Source organism: Gorilla gorilla, chromosome 8 (assembly GCF_029281585.2).
Source record: "Gorilla gorilla gorilla isolate KB3781 chromosome 8, NHGRI_mGorGor1-v2.1_pri, whole genome shotgun sequence".
Taxonomy (NCBI): Eukaryota; Metazoa; Chordata; class Mammalia; order Primates; family Hominidae; genus Gorilla; species Gorilla gorilla.
In genome coordinates, this window is record NC_073232.2 from 134525729 (window position 1) to 134541936 (window position 16208).

The 16208-nt window shown below is 48.9% G+C and overlaps 1 protein-coding gene across 9 annotated transcripts in view; it reads left to right on the plus strand.

Moving 5' to 3' along the window:
• The window catches only part of TACC2 (transforming acidic coiled-coil containing protein 2), a 257941-nt gene that overhangs the window by 240174 nt on the left and 1559 nt on the right, over positions 1 to 16208 (plus strand). For all 9 annotated transcript variants that reach the window (XM_063710544.1, XM_055353964.2, XM_055353961.2 and 6 more), the window contains 6 exons: positions 637 to 780; positions 1203 to 1279; positions 5205 to 5248; positions 11871 to 12031; positions 12278 to 12384; positions 12771 to 12891. In XM_063710544.1, the coding sequence (XP_063566614.1) occupies positions 637 to 780; positions 1203 to 1279; positions 5205 to 5248; positions 11871 to 12031; positions 12278 to 12384; positions 12771 to 12891 (654 nt within the window). The remainder of the gene's footprint in view (positions 1 to 636; positions 781 to 1202; positions 1280 to 5204; positions 5249 to 11870; positions 12032 to 12277; positions 12385 to 12770; positions 12892 to 16208) is intronic.

The following is a 16208-nucleotide window of genomic DNA, read 5'->3' on the forward strand; positions in this document are numbered from 1 at the left end:
ACAGACTTCATGGCAACAGAACTCTTACATAACTCTTACATAACTCCAACATAACTCTTACATCCAGAGACTCTACCTAGCCAAAGGTGATATTGGTTGACAACTACAGTAGGCTTTAAGCTTTGTGTGACTCACATCCTTTCAAACAGAGCTAAACAAATGCCCCTAAAATGGAAATGTAAACAGTCTTACAAAAGTGATCAAATCTGTGGTTATTCAAAACTAGGCAAACGTAGACTAGAATTCAACATTATTCACCATTGAGATCTCATTTTGGAAGTGGAGGCTGCTGAATAGTGCCCTGGGTTCTCAGGCGCTGTGCCTAAGTGGCTCAGCGTGTGATAAATGGCAGAGATAAGCAGGTACCAGACATGCTGGACTCCAAGGCCTCGGAGCTTAAGGGGCCTCTGCCATTAGCCCCTTTGTCTGCCTGCCCAGGTGCAGAATGATAGATCTCCATCCATAGACTGGACTCGACATTTCCCTGTTCATCAGTCTTTGCACTTTCTCATACTTTTGATGTTCTTTGTTTCAAAACCATACAATTGGCCCATTCATGAGAGGGTGAGTGTAATCCTCTTTGTCATATGATTAATGCTAACTGTTTTTTTTTTTTAATTAAAAACGATTCCACAGAGAGAGGCTGCTCACCCAACAGACGTCTCCATCTCCAAAACAGCCTTGTACTCCCGCATCGGGACCGCTGAGGTGGAGAAACCTGCAGGCCTTCTGTTCCAGCAGCCCGACCTGGACTCTGCCCTCCAGATCGCCAGAGCAGAGGTATCGTGGCATGTGGTGTAATTACCCTCTTCCTGCCACTTATAAATACGTATGCTCATGGTCCACAAAGCCAGAGTCTTTGGAGACAGACTTTGTCCTCTGAACGCTGCAGGCAAAGATGTGTGGCACACCATGCGTTTTGATCTTCCTAGACACTATCGTGTAATGGGCCTTTTGGCCTTGTTGAATTTACAACAAAAAGCATGCCCCTTTCAGTTGCTCCCCAGTGGGCACTGTGAAAGTCTGATATCTGGCTGCTTTCTTTTTTATGCTCGGGGAAGTTCTCTGAATGTAATTATGGTTTGTTGTAGGAAGTTTTCATTCCACATTTATTCACCGTCTCCTTTTCTTGATCTATGAATTGCTCAGAGCCGAATTCACTCATTTGGGGCTAACCTTTCTCTTCTTCTCTCTGAAACTAGATCATAACCAAGGAGAGAGAGGTCTCAGAATGGAAAGATAAATATGAAGAAAGCAGGCGGGAAGTGATGGAAATGAGGTCAGTTGGGGAGCTGGGCCTTCCTCGTGCCTGAGGGCTGCTTACCTGTGGTTTAATAATGACTGGAGCTGGTGTGGTCCACAGAAGAGTGTCTTCTGTGGAAGTTCTCTCTTCTTTATTACACACAGTTCATATTTTTCTAAAAGTATTTTTACTCTATTACTGTTACTAAAATAGCATGCACATGAATTAAAGAATGCATTCAAATAAATGTATGTACAATGCAAAACAGATCTCTCCACTCAGCCTCCAGTTCCACAACTCGCAGGTGACTATCTTCTGTTTCTGGTGGATCCTTCCAAGAATTTTCCATTTCTCATCACAAATGTAACAATGAGTGTAAACAGCCTCTTTTTTCTCCAAAATAAATGAGAGCTTGCAGTATACATCATTCTACACTCTTTTTAATTTAATTTTTTTTTTTTTTTTTTGAAACAGAGTTTCGCTCTTGTTGCCCAGGCTGGAGTGCAGTGGCGCCATCTCGGCTCACTGCAACCTCCAACTCTGCCAGGTTCAAGTGATTCTCCTGCCTCAGCCACCCGAGTAACTGGGATTACAGGCGCCTGCCACCACGGCTGGCTAATTTTTTGTATTTTTAGTAGAGTCAGGGTTTCACCATGTTGGCCAGGCTGGTCTCAAACTCCTGACCTCAGATGATCCACCCGCCTCGGCCTCCCAAAGTGCTGGGATTCCAGGCATGAGCCGCTGCACCCGGCTCACCACTCTTTTTAAATTGAATAGCATATTTTTGATATATTTTTTATTCCTCTCTGCCTCATTCTGTTTAACAGGTGCTTGATGGTCCATTGTATGGATATAACATAATTAATTTAAACAGTCTCTGTGGACAAACATTTAGGATGTTTCCTGACTGTAGCTTAAATGATTTATTTTCATTTGTGGTATATCGTAATAGAAATATAGTCACCATGTATAGTGTACATAAGTACAATGGCCGATACTAGTTTTTTTTGCGTGTGTTTTTTTGAGATGGAGTGTCCCTCTTGTTGCCCAGGCTGGAGTGCGATGGTGCGATCTCGGCTCACTATAACCTCCGCCTCCCGGGTTCAAGTGGTTCTCCTGCCTTGGCCTCCCAAGTAGCTGGGATTACAGGCGCCTGCCACCATCCCCGGCTAATTTTTGTTTTGTATTTTTAGTAGAGACGGGGTTTTACCATGTTGGCCAGGCTGGTCTTGAACTCCTGACCTTAGGTGATCTGCCTGCCTTGGCCTCCCGAAGTTCTGGGATTACAGGCATGAGCCACTGCACCCGGCCCCGATACTAGTTTATTATCAAAATCAATTGCATTCCTGGCTACCATTTTAAGCAGAAAAGCGGACTGTAGGTAATCATATCCCGTTTTCTAGGTCATCGTAGGATCTTCCTGAAAATTCTCCTGTCCGTTCCTTCTTTCTGCTGATGGTTCCCTGTGACCACCTCTGGACATTGAGCCTAGTGTGCTATTTCACATTCAAACGAAAGCCCTGCATTTGCATTATTTTAAAACCTCTTTGTTTTTTCTCTTATTTTGGGGTATGGGTGGTTCTAGTTTTTTTTACATGCACTGAAAATGAGGCACGGCACCCAGGAAGGCTGGAAGTTCTGTCTCTAATTTCTTTTGCCTCCTGGGAGCTTTGCCTTCTTGGTGCCTGGGGAGTGCTTATTCGTGGTTTGAGAAGTCGTACCACTGAGGGGCCCCCAGGAGGTGCCATTTACTAGCTGATGTGGTAGGATTTCAAGATGTCACCAGCTGGTGCAGACGTACCGGCATTTGGTAGCCCGAATGTCAGCCCGTCAGCCTCTGGAGCTTGACTAGGTGAAAACCAGGCTCTGCTTCCCAGCCACTCGGGGGCATCTTACTTAACTCTGCCTCACTTTGCTTATTAACTTGAAAATGGGGGTAAATAACAGTGCCTCAACAGAGTGGAGCAGAAGGATTATGAACAAAGGCTGCGGAGTGTGATGCTTGGATTCACATCTGGGCTCTGCCACTTGGCAGCCTTGGGATCCTGGAAGAGTTTCTGAATCACTCTTACTCCACCCCAGCATCTTCATCAGTAATGCTGGGAACAGTGAGAGCACTGCCTCTTAGGGTCATTGTGAGGGTAAAGTGAAAAAACAGCACAGCTAAACTATTTTCAGGTCCCTGGTCTCTCCACGCTTCCAAAAGGACACGTCCCTTACCTCCTTGTGTCCTCAGCAGTGATGAGTGGTTGGACAGGGCAGCCTCAAAGATGTATCACAGCTTGGTGATTCTGAGATGCAAGGAGGTGTTGTTTAATGGCAGGAAACACAGAATTGCTCCTGTGTAGGATTTGGAAAGAACCCTCGGAGGCTCATCTCATGGTTACCTTTCTTGGGAGTCCATTCTGGGGTGAGACACTGACCTTGGGACCAAGGTTGAGCAGCCAAGGACAGGCACCCAGCATTAGACTTTGCAGAATGCATTCTACCTTCATTATTCCTTTTACCCTTATTGAATTTCCCATACAGCCCTGAAAGGTGGGGTCTAGGAAAATCCTTACTCTACCAAGGAGTAAGCAGAGCGCCCGCAGCTTCCATGAATGTCGTGCTCAGGGTCACACAGCTGGGAGGGGCAAGCTCAGCGGGAGCCCAGGCCTCCTGACCGGGGTGGGGATCTCTATGGTTTTCTGTCATTAGGGTCCTGGATCTTCAACAGTTATCCGCTCTTGGTTCTCTTGTGGGGAATAATTATTGGATAATGTAGGTGAACCCCTGATTCTTTTTGAGAAGTTTCTTCCAGCAGATTGGCTTTGGAGAAAGGACGTCTTCACACATCAGTCCTTCCATTTGGGGACAGCTGGGAGGCAGTATGACAAACAGGGGATCTTAGTGCTTTTGTGCAGTTACTGTTTATTGAGGCTTCCCAAGAGGCTTACTCTGGGCCACTAGGAGATGAGATTTGTGTTCAATGATGCCAGATGCATGAGATGCTTTGGAAGAAGATGCGGATAAAAGGTGATAGGCTTCCAAGGAGAAATCAAGGAAGGCTTCTTGAAGGAGACACCATTTGAATTGGACCTTGAGAAACAGACTGTGAGGGGTAGAAATAGAGAGAAAGTGAATAACATGGGCAGAGGCATGGGGATGAGAAGGCCGAGAGCAAACAAGAAATCATTGGTTCTCACTGAGCCACTGTGTTCATGACGTGGTGTGGAAGGACGTAAGATGGATGAGGGAGGTTGGGCCCAGGTTGCAAAGACCTCAGTTGTCGGGCTGGAGGTTTGGCTTTATTTTTCATTCTTAAATTTTTTTAGAGATGGAATCTCGCTCTGTTGCCCACGCTGGAGTACAGTGGCACAATCATAGCTCACTGCAGCCGCAGACTCCTGGGCTCAAGTGATCCTCCCACATTAGTCCCTCGAGTAGCTAGGACCACAGACGCAGACCACCACACCTGGTTAATTTTGTATTTTTTGTAGGGATGGTGTTTCACCGTGTTGCCCAGGCTGGTCTCAAGCTCTTGGACTCAGGCAAACCTTCTGCCTTAGCCTCTTGAGTAGCTAGGACTACAGGTGCACACCACCATGCCTTATTAATTTTTTTTTCATTTTTGTATAGGCAGGATCTGGCTGTGTTGCCCAAGGTGGTCTCAAAATCCTAGCCTTAAGTAATCCACCAGCCTCAGCCTTCTCAGTACCTGGGACTACAGGCATGCACCACTCTACCTTGTTTGATTTTTTTTCTTAGTGGGCAGTGAGGGAGGTTGAAGGCTTTGCACAAGGGAGTGGCATATTTAGAGTCATGCACCAGGAAAATGAGCGTGCAGGGCGAGGGCTGACATTGAAGGTGACCCTGGAAGTTGGGGCCCTGCTGGACGTGGGTCAGGCTGTGGCGTCCAGCTGTGTGAGATGGAAAACCATTCTGTTGTCATGACTCCAACGTGTCTTTACTTCTCTTATAGGAAAATAGTGGCCGAGTATGAGAAGACCATCGCTCAGATGATAGGTAGGTGTCCTGACCTGCGGGGGCTCAGGCCGGCCCTGATGTTTCTGAACTATGAGGAGGCCTTGGAAGATAGGAGGCTCAGAGTGGGTTTCTGGTAGAGCGTGAAGCCTTTCAGGAAAGGACCAGAGCATTCCAGAAAATATGGCTTTGCCCCAGGACAGAGTCTGGGGCTTCTTGGTAACGCCCCCCTGAACTGTGTCATAGCATTATTCACACCCATGGGAAGCCATGGCAGTCACCTGCCAGCCACCATCTGACTCAGCCAAGGACTCTCTACCTCGTGGGGAAAGAGATTCCTTTTGGGTGGGATATTTGGGGGATTTTTTCTTTTTGCTTGTGGGCGATAATAGGAATCAAATCCCTAGACCCTAACTTAGTTTAGACTCAAATGACACCTCAGCCTTTCCACAAGGACCCAAGGACAAGGACAGTGGACCATGGCGTGATTGTCCGCCTCCTTCCTCCCGTGACCATGGCAGGCCCTGTTCACTGACCCCAGCACTGTTTCTCACTGAGATTGGACGCTGCCTCGGAATCCTTCTTAACACGGCGTCCCTGGCAGCCAGTACTGAGAAATTTGCGTTGGCCCACAATAAAAGAAGGCCTCAAGTTATAAGCTACACATCCCTGGGCCTTTTTTTCTTTTCTTTTGTTTTTTTTTAAATAATGAGAAAACATCTTGCAGAAGTTCTAAGCCCAAGTTTTTATGCTAATGGTCACTATTCAGAAATCATATTATAACTGGGGCTGTGGGATGTTTTTTTAAATTAATTAATTATTTGCTTAGGTTTATGATAATCCATTTTTTGTTTGTTTTGGGATGGGGTCTTGCTACATTGCCCAGGCTGGTCTCAAACTTCTGGGGTTTAGCGATCCTCCTGCCTTGGTTGCCCAATGTGCTGGGATTACAAGGCGTGAGCTACCATGCCCAGCCCATGATAACCAGTTTTGTTGTTGTTGTTGTTTGAGACAGTCTCGTTCTGTCACCCAGGCTGGAGTGCAGTGGCACGATCTTGGCTCACTGCAACCTCCACCCTCCAGGTTCAAGCGATTCTCCTGCCTTAGCCTCTCAAGTAGCTGGAATTATAGGCATCTGCCATCATGCCTGGCTAATTTTTGTATTTTTAGTAGAGACGGGGTTTCACTGTGTTGGCCAGGCTGGTGTTGAACTCCTGACTTTAAGTGATCCACCTGCCTCAGCCTCCCAAGGTGCTGGGATTGCAGGCGTGAGCCACTGCACCTGGCCCGATAACCAGTCTTTTTTCTTCTAAGGCTATATGGAGTAAAAACTCCAGGTCACTGCAGACCACACTTTATGTGTCCAAGTTTGACACTGTGCTGGCACCTGGCCCCCACCCCCAAACATATGGATGTATGAGTCACGTCACACCTCTAGCTTGTCCCAAGATAAATATAATAGTAGCCTCAGGAATAGTGAAGAGGCCAACAATTGAGTGCTTTCCATTCAAAGGAGCTTCAATTTTGATTTATTGTAACAAAGTTCATTTCACCCAGAAAAGAAGCCCATTCATGTTTAGCCTCATGGTGCATGCTTCCTATCAAAGTGAAACTTCTTTATTAAATTGGTATAAGAATTTATGAACACATATGGATAAGATAAAAAAAAAACTCTTGGAGTTGAAAATGCTGGCAAAAACGGTCAGGCTAAGGGATTGATGTCTTCCTTATGTGGTGTTTGGCAAGTAGAACACAACTTTTTGGCCTCCTGGAGTCTTGGGATTTGAGAACATCACTCAGGCCCTCCATGGTTCATCTGGAAACATCCTGCTCCATCTCAGAGCCGTACACTTTTATTTTTGCCCTTGGTGATGACATTTTGGTAAATGTTGAAATGCGGGGGAAAGGGTGTGAGCTTTTGCTCCTGAGAGAAAGCTACCCAAGCCATCTTTTATTGCTCAGCTGGTGAAGTTGATATAAACAGACATTCCCTCTTGAAAATTAAAAGTGGAGAATTTCTCTAGTTGGCATAAATGTCCTGTCCTTGTCATGACAGAAAGATTACTCCTACGGTTTCCTCAAAGAATATCTGCAGGTGACAGCAGTGAGGACCTTTTCAATTCTAGGCAGTGTGAGTTCCCTCCAAGCCCTGGAGAGAATGCCACCTGCCTTCCTGTCATCCTGGTTCCAGGGGTTAGGGCCACACATCACCCCCCATCCCCACCCCTGCTCCAAGACCTGATGTGTTTGGCCTGAGGGGCCCTCTCTTCAAGAGCTGTACACACAATCCCTTAGAACATTCTCCTGTCCTTGGGGTACTCTCTGGGTGGCCCCTGAGACTCCTCCAGTGTCCCTGGCTGGGAGCAGCACTGCCACACAGAGGGGCATCTCACTGTGTGTCCGTTCCCCGATCCCCATCCTCATTCACCCATTGACTGTCCTCTGTCATTCCAAGGTTTTTTTCATCAGAAAGGTGACAGGCCTGTGGTTGTCATTCCTTCAGCCACTGTTGCAGGTCATTGACTAAGGTCACCATAGATTTCAAGGTCCTTGTGTCCTTGTGGAAGACAGCAGGGGGCTGAGGCATGGCTGGGACTCACTGTGGCTTTGGGCAGGACATGCCTTCTTTCTGGCACGGTTCAGGTCAGGGTCTCTCCATGCTTGGTAACATGCCCAGGAGGCCCACCTGGGTTCCATGCTTTTCTTTCCATTTTCACTCACGTAACCAGCATCCCTTGTGAAAGAGGAAACTCAGGCCCAGAGAGATTGGCAGTTCAGGACCACCGTGACTGTAGTCGTATTTTGAAGTCAAACCAGCTCCAGCCCACACGTCTAGCTCTTCCTGGCTCTGCTCCATTCAGCTTTCACATATGCTCCACACCAGTGTGACATCAGTCCTGCCGTTGTTATTCATTTGCATCAAATGTTACTGGAGAGGATATGTTTTGTTAAGCTCAAATAGTGACTATTTAGAATTCAGAAGAGAGAGAGACTTCTGTGCTTTCTGCATTCCAGGTTGTTGCAATTGATTTTTTTCTGCTTTTCTAACAACTGCCCTGATTATCTGTTTTGCTTCCATTTTCTGTTGCTTCTTGCCCTTTGCTTGCAAAACAAACAGGCAAGCCTGGTAAGTAAACGCTTTTCCCCCTAATTTGACACCTGCCCATTGCAACCCTTTGTTTGTTTGTTTTTCTATTTTTGTTATTTTTGCTTTGTGTATTGCTGCATTTCCCCCCCACATGATTTCATGATGTTTTGCCTGAAAAAGCCAGAAAAGTCTTCAGGAGCATTGTTTTGTTGTTGAGTGTAGGGTGTCTTTCTCCTGATTTGAAGAACCTAACTGCGTTTGTCATGTACAAAAGGATTTGTGAAGCATTCTTGCCTCCCCCGTCTCCTGGGAACGGGGTGATTCTATTTTTAAAAAGGGTTAGGTTGAGAGGAAAGGCAACCTGAGGCAGGTGAAGTCTTGGATCCAGGAAATCAGATGGACTTGGTTTGGTAAACAGCTCCTTTACCAAGTCAGGTGAAACATACACATGGGCTCAGATCAGCCCAGAATATACACCATACAGCATGCTGGGAACTAAGGAAGCAGCCAGAATTCCAAGAATAAAAACAAGCATTTGATTATTAGAGACATGTTGAAAGGCCCTTTCTTTTAGGAGTGTGGGTGTAGCAAGCAGGTTGTTGGCGATTCTGTCTGTGTTAAAAAGCTCCCTCTTCGCAAGCCACTGTGACACTGTTGCTCTGATTCCAGGGGTTACAGAGTTTATTATGGACAATGAGGCTCTTAATAATGGGTTACCAATACAGGACTCTTCCTCCTCCTTGGGGGCTTTATATACATTTTCTCATTTAATCTCCTGCAAATGCCGGGAGATACAAATACTCTTTTTCCCTATTTTAGACAAGGAGGCTGAGACTCAGAGAGTTTAAAACCCTGCTCAAGGTCACTCGTATGGGAAGTGTCAGAGTGAGAGCTCGAACTCAGGCAGTTCAGAGGCTCCTAGCCACTGGCTTGGGCAGCTCTGGGCTGCTGGTAGCGAGCGCTCTAGGAGTCCCATGATCGCAGAGGCAGGTGGGAAGGACATTCGGCATCTTCAGGGCCAGTGGTTCTCCAAGCAGGGTCCCTGCCCCAGCAGCATCTGCATCACTGGGGAACTTGTGACCTGTGCATGTTCTCTGCCCCACCCCAGACCTCCTAATCTCACGCCGTGGGGTGGGGTGTAGCAGCCTGCGTGTGAACAAGCCCTTCAGCTGAATAAATCCACACTCATGTGGGAGAGTTTTTGGAAATGAGGCGCTGGGACCCTAAGAGGTCAGAACTTTAGAGCAAGCTTATGTCGGGACCGGAGCTGAAACCAAGGAAATGACCCCACCACACCACACGGTAACAGTGTGCCTAGTTCTGGGGTATGGCAAGGTGCAGATCTGTCCGGAACCTAAAGGAAAGAAACTCATACAATAAAATCTCCCTGCTACTAAGAGAGCTGCATCCTCCAAGGTCTGTCATTACATGGGGCCTGTGTAGAGACGTGGTTATGATCACGGCTTCAGGCTTGGCTTTGGGCTCTGCCATTTTCTCAGTGAACAGTGACTTAGCTTCTCAAACCCTCTGTTTCGCCTTCTGTAAAATGAGGGTGAGAAAAGCTGCCCGGGTGGTTGTGATGCTCTAAGTTGTTCACTCGTCGCATGGACATGTATCAAGACATCCTGTATGCCCGGCACTATCCTAGGCCCTGGGGCAGAGCAAGTGGACAAAACAGACTCTGGTGCCTGCCCTCACAGAGCATGCATTCATCAGGGAGATAAGCCGCTGATACACCAGCATAGGCACGCACGCACACACGTGCACACATGCGTGCACACATCTGATACAATGATAAGGGGTGGCTGCTGCTGCAAAGAGGAAAATGAAGGACTCTAGAGGAAGAGGAGCCATTTCCAGTACCTCTGGGGAGGTGACATGGGATCAGAGCCCTGAGAGAATGTTGGAGAGCCCTGGAAGCCCTGGGGCGGGACCCCCTGGGGCATTGGAGGCCTTCGTGGCTGGAGCAGAGAGGACTGGGAGGGTAGAGGGCAGAGCATGTGGGCAAAGATTTGGGTGTTATTTCCATTTCAGAGGGAGGTCACTGCGGGGGAGCTCTGAGCAGGAGTGAGGTGGCGTGGTTTGCACATTAGGAAGCTCGGTCTGGCTGCTGAGTGCTGGCTTAGGGACAGTCAACACCTAGAGCAGTCAGCAGGGCGCCCGCCACATGGAAGGGTCCAGTCAGCGCTGGCTCCCGTTGCTCTGTTATTTCCAGATGTGATCTGTCTATGGCAGCCAGCCCTCGGAGTCATTCCAGGTGGCAGGCAGCCCCCTCCCCAGTGACGAGGGCCTGGTAGAAAGACAGGTCTGCTGAGCTCCTTCCCCAGGAACTCTGAGTGGGCGCTTCTCCCTTTCCCACTCTGCTGTCACCAAGAGAGCAAAAGGTTCCTCACCCACCTGGGCCGGGGATGGATCCGCACAGAGGACAGAGGGGTGTTTTGTGTAGAGTAGTCAGAGAAGGCCTTTCCCATAAGTGTAGAAATGATTTTCTAAGCAGCCATAAAAAAAGAACAAAGTCATGTCCTTGGTACCAGCATGGATGCAGCTGGAGGCCATTGTCCTCAGGGAATTAATGCAGAAACAGAGCGCCAAACACTGAGCATTCTCATTTATAAGAGGGAGCTATACATTGGGTACACACGGACACAAAGATGGGAACAGAAGACACTGGGGAGTTCACAGTGGGGGTAGAAGGGAGACAAGGGTTGAAAAACTGCCTTTCAGGTACTATGCTCAGTACCTGGGTGACAGGCTCATTAGAAGTCCGTACCCCAGCATTAGTCACACAGTATGGCCATGTAACCAACCTGCACATGTGCCCCAAATCTAAAAATATACATTTTCTAGATATTTGGGGCAGATTATTAGCTTGGGATGGCCAAGGGCCGGAGAGGTGGGGCAGAGGACAATGGTTCCTCTCACCAGGATCAGCCACTCGGAACTGAGCCAACACTGAATTATATTGTACATCACTGAGAAACTAACCTTGACGGAAATAGCTCCGTGTTTCTTGGAGTTACAACACTTGCTGTATCGAAGACGCTATCTGTGCCTGTGTGAATGGAATTTCAGAGGAGATGCTTTTTTGGGCTCTGGGTTTCCAGATGTGTTAAGGATCTCCAAAGACCTCCTCTCTGTCCTGATACATAGGAGAGCCCATCCCTCACAGCCCAGACCTCACACCCTTTAATCGTCCCAACACAAAATTCACTAACGATGTCTTCTTTTTTACTTTACGGATCTGTCTGCTTGCTGTCAACAACCACATAGAATCACCAGGGACACCAATATAGAACTGTGAAGGGGCCGTACTGATCAGGTTAAGGAATAGTAATGGTTCATTTCTACCTCACGCGAGGCTGCACAGGCCCAGGTCTGGGAAGCCAGGGCTCTGGTTTTTGTTCTGTTAGAGACAGTCTGGGAGGGCTCTGGGGCGTGGGTTTGTCCCAAGGAAAAGCTGGGGTTTGAGATGCCCCCACTGGTGAGGCTGAGTTGCATCTGAGGCCTCGGCTGGCCCCAGAGACCCAGTTTGGACTTTCTGGGCTCCATCGTTTGGCTCCTGGTCTCTCCTGCCAGAGGACGAACAGAGAGAGAAGTCAGTCTCCCACCAGACGGTGCAGCAGCTGGTTCTGGAGAAGGAGCAAGCCCTGGCCGACCTGAACTCCGTGGAGAAGTCTCTGGCTGACCTCTTCAGGAGATATGAGAAGATGAAGGAGGTCCTAGAAGGCTTCCGCAAGGTAGTGCTGAGTTTTGGGGGCCACGGAGGAGGAGGATCTGGTTGGGAGAGATTGTGGGAGCACTGGGAGGGGGTAGGATTTCGGAAGTTGGTCTTGAGCCACCTGCGAGGAGGGGGTCCATGCAGGCTGGGGAGGAGACTTGGCCGCCTGGAGTTACACCTGCATCCGAGAGTTCCTGGGGTTCCCACCAGTGCTGGGCATTTGTTCTCATGGGCTTGACGCCTGTCCTCTGCCCTGCTGTGTCAGAATGAAGAGGTGCTGAAGAGATGTGCGCAGGAGTACCTGTCCCGGGTGAAGAAGGAGGAGCAGAGGTACCAGGCCCTGAAGGTGCACGCGGAGGAGAAACTGGACAGGTAACATTAGCCACTGGGGGTGGCTCCCAGGGGCCTCCCAGCAGCCCTTACCCAGGCAGGCTGGGACCTCTGGCAGCGCCTGTGACATTGGCTTGGAAAGGGGGCATCATCCAAATGTGTGTTTCAATAAGACTCGAGAGAAGGCACACAGTTAGCATCATTTAATCAGTGGAGGATGCGTGTTGCAATGTCCAGCGTGCCCCGGCACCTTGGCCTCATGGCAATGGAATTGGGTTTGGTGTTCTCATGGGCTCCTGTGCTCCAGCTCCAGTTGGTGGCAGCTGGGGCCAGACCAGGCCACTCTCCCTGCCTGGACCTGGGAAGCAGGAGGTGTCTCTAGTGATCCACAAAAAAGAGTGATAATTCTGAGCTCCCTGTCTCTGCAGGGCCAATGCTGAGATTGCTCAGGTTCGAGGCAAGGCCCAGCAGGAGCAAGCCGCCCACCAGGCCAGCCTGCGGAAGGAGCAGCTGCGAGTGGACGCCCTGGAAAGGACGCTGGAGCAGAAGGTAATAGGGGAGGGGTGTGGCCTCCAGGTGGGCCGGGCTGCTGCTCTCTGTGCTGCTGGCCAGTCCAGCTAGACAGGCTGGGCTTCCCTGGCCACTGCTGCTCCTGAAGACGAGTTCATGCTTCATGAGCATACCCTTGGTTCCTTCTAGAAGTTCCAATTTCATGCCAGCCCTGAAACCAGCTTCCTTTCCACCGTTCCTGGAATTGCAGCCTGCATGTGTGTTTACTGCCATTTTCATTCCTTTTCAACATTCATTTGTTGGATATTTATTAAGTGCCTACAATGTGTTAGGCGTAGCCCTTGAACCTCTGCATCCGGCATGCTTACTGGTGAGTGGATGGGGTGCCCACCAGGCCCTGGCAACGGTGGCCAGCTGATGCAGACATGGGCAGTGTCAGCGCTGGAAGGGTGCCCAGGTGGCCTCTAGTTCCAGGGACAGGGGTGATCTTCCCGAGGACACTGAGCTTGTGCGCAGGTTTCCTTCTTTTGGATCTGGCACCCCTCCATCCACTGTGAGCACTGTCTCCCTGGGTGTCCAGATAAGAAGCTCCCTCAGCCCAGGAGGGCCCTCTGAGCGTTGGGCTGTTGAGACTGCGTGTGTGTGAGTGAGGGCCAGCCTCCCTCCTTGGATGTGTTTCTCAAGGAGAGGATTTCCAGATCTGCAGCCTCCTTCCAGTCAATTTCCTGAGCCTTGGGGTTCCCCTGCGTAGTCATCCACGAGCCCAGCAGCCTGGGTTAGCAGCACGATTTATGCATTTTGGGCCTTGATAGGCAGTGATGGGGCATCCTTTGTTGGCATCAGGAATCCATGTGCCTCCCGAGTGGCCTCTACTACCGCAGGAGCACCCAGCCAGCCCCAGGGGATTGGCCGTCCTCCTTTGCCCACTGTGGTTGGTGGTGGTCTCCAGGGGCATTTGGGCCAAGCAGTGGTGATCTCTGCCCTGGGCAGGTGCCAGTCCTCACTCCACCTAAGTGATGTTGGGGAAAGAGCCCTGGGGAGCAAGAAATGGGGCTCCTGTCCCCACTGTACCATCTGTCATGGCCCTGGGCAAGCCTCGCACCCCACCTCAGTGTCCAGGTTCCATCTAGCCCTGAAAATTAGAAGCCTGTATCATTGGGCAGATGGATTTCCCTGAGGTCCATATCTGATACTCACCCAGTCTCCACTAGGCCCTGTGCCCTGTTGGATGTTCCTGGTTATCCAGAATTTATTCATATTACAGATCATTATTTTCATTCTTTTTATCTTTTTTTTTTTTTTTTTTTTTGAGGCAGGGTCTTATTCTGTTGCCCAGGCTGGAGTGCAGTGGTGCAGTCATGGCTCACTGAAGCCTCAACCACCTGGGCTCAAGTGATCCTCCTGCCTCAGCCTCCTGAGTAGCTGAGACCACAGGCATGTGCCCCCTACCAGGCTAATTTTTTTTATTTTTGTTTTCGTAGAGATGGGGTCTCACTTTGTTGCCCAGGCTGGTCTTAAACTTCTGGGCTCAAGCAGTCCTCCTGTCTCAGCCTCCCAAAGTGCTGGGATTATAGGTGTGACATTAATTTAATTTTTTACCTTTCTTCTTAGGATGAAAAAGACAGATGGCTACTAGACAGTTTTAATATCAAAATTGCATTAGAAAATAGTTTGGAATATGCATATGTTCAACTACCTGTTTTGTAGGCTCTGATGATTGTTCTTAGCAGTATCCTCAGAACGACATATGGGGTCACAACTGTCAAGTGCAAGTTTTTGCTCACTCACCCAGTATTTATTGAGCCTCATTATGGTTTTAGTGTTGTTTGCATTTTTTATTCCTTGTCTCTTGATAATCTATGTATGGCATATTTGGTGACTTGACAAATGGAATGTTTCATTAAAATAAAGATCATATTAGAAGCCAGGCATGTTGGCATGCGCCTGTGGTCCCAGCTACTCGGGAGGCTGAGGTGGGAGGACTGCTGGAGCCCAGAAGTTCGAGGCTGCAGTGCGCTGTGATTGTGCCTGTCAGTAGCCAGCTGCATTGCAGCCTGAGCAACAGAGCAAGACCCCATCTCTAAAATAAAGAAATAAAAACCATACTTCACAGTCATTTTGGCTATTGTAGCAGTTGAACATACAATGTTTCTTGGTGAGAAATGTAGCAATGTGTGTGTTTGAGATGGTTCCCCCATTTCCATCAGGGTTTGATGGTGTTTAAATTGCATTATCTTAAACTGAACTTCCAGAGGAATGAACGAATCACACAGGTTCTTCCCTGAAAGACCTAAGTGATATCTAGGGGATAGTCCCATCTTAAAGAGATTCAGAAACTTGATTCACCCAGACAATTCTTGAATGGAGGCGCTGGGCATTCCGCCCAATCAGCGCTTTGTAAAGGCTTTTGCTCCATGAGCTGAGCTTTATGATGAGGCAGTTTGCTTAGTGGTGGCTGATGATGCCAAGAGAGAGCTTGGAAAACCTCCGGGAATCACTTTCTAACGGGTCTGCTGATGCCTCTTAGCCATCAGTCACTGTACATAATGTTGTTTAACAGTTATAATGGCAAAGCCATATAGGAGCTGGGGCAACCTGAATTTGTGTTCCAGGCTTGCCACATCTGACTGGCTGTGTGACCTTATACACAACCCTTAACTTCTCTGAGCCTCCATTTCCTCACTGAAAAATGAGGATAATACTGGCTTCCTTGAAGGCACTATTGAGGGAACCAGGGAAGGCCAGAGTGCCTGGGATGTCTTCAGCATGGTGAGCAGCTCACGGTGGGCACTGCAATAAGATGGAAGATCACTGTTAGCAGCCCCAGCAGGGGCCATAGTGGCAATGAGAGTTTTTCTTTTCTTTTTTTTTTTTTTTTTTGAGATGAAGTCTGTCTCTGTTGCCCAGGCTGGAGTGCAGTGGCGCAATCTCGGCTCATTGCAACCTCCGCCTCCCAGGTTCAAGCGATTCTCCTGCCTCAGCTTCGCTAGTAGCTGGGATTACAGGTGTGTGCCACCACACCCAGCTAATTTTTTTGTATTTTTAGTAGTGACAGGGTTTCACCGTGTTGGCCAGGCTGGTCTTAAACTCCTGACCTCAGGTGATCCACCCGCCTCGGCCTCCCAAAGTGCTGGGATTGCAGGCGTGAGCCACCACGCCCGGCCAATAATAGTAGTTTTAAGATTAGTGGTCAGTGCTGCATCCCATTCAGAGCCCCATCATCCAGCTGGCATTTCAGTGCCTCTCTCGAGTTGTTGACCTCAGATGCAAATTCGAGCCAGGAGGTGGGCCAGGGTTCTGTTCGAGGCAGGCTTCTCCCACAGTGGAGACTGCTGCTGGGAAGGACTGGAACTTCC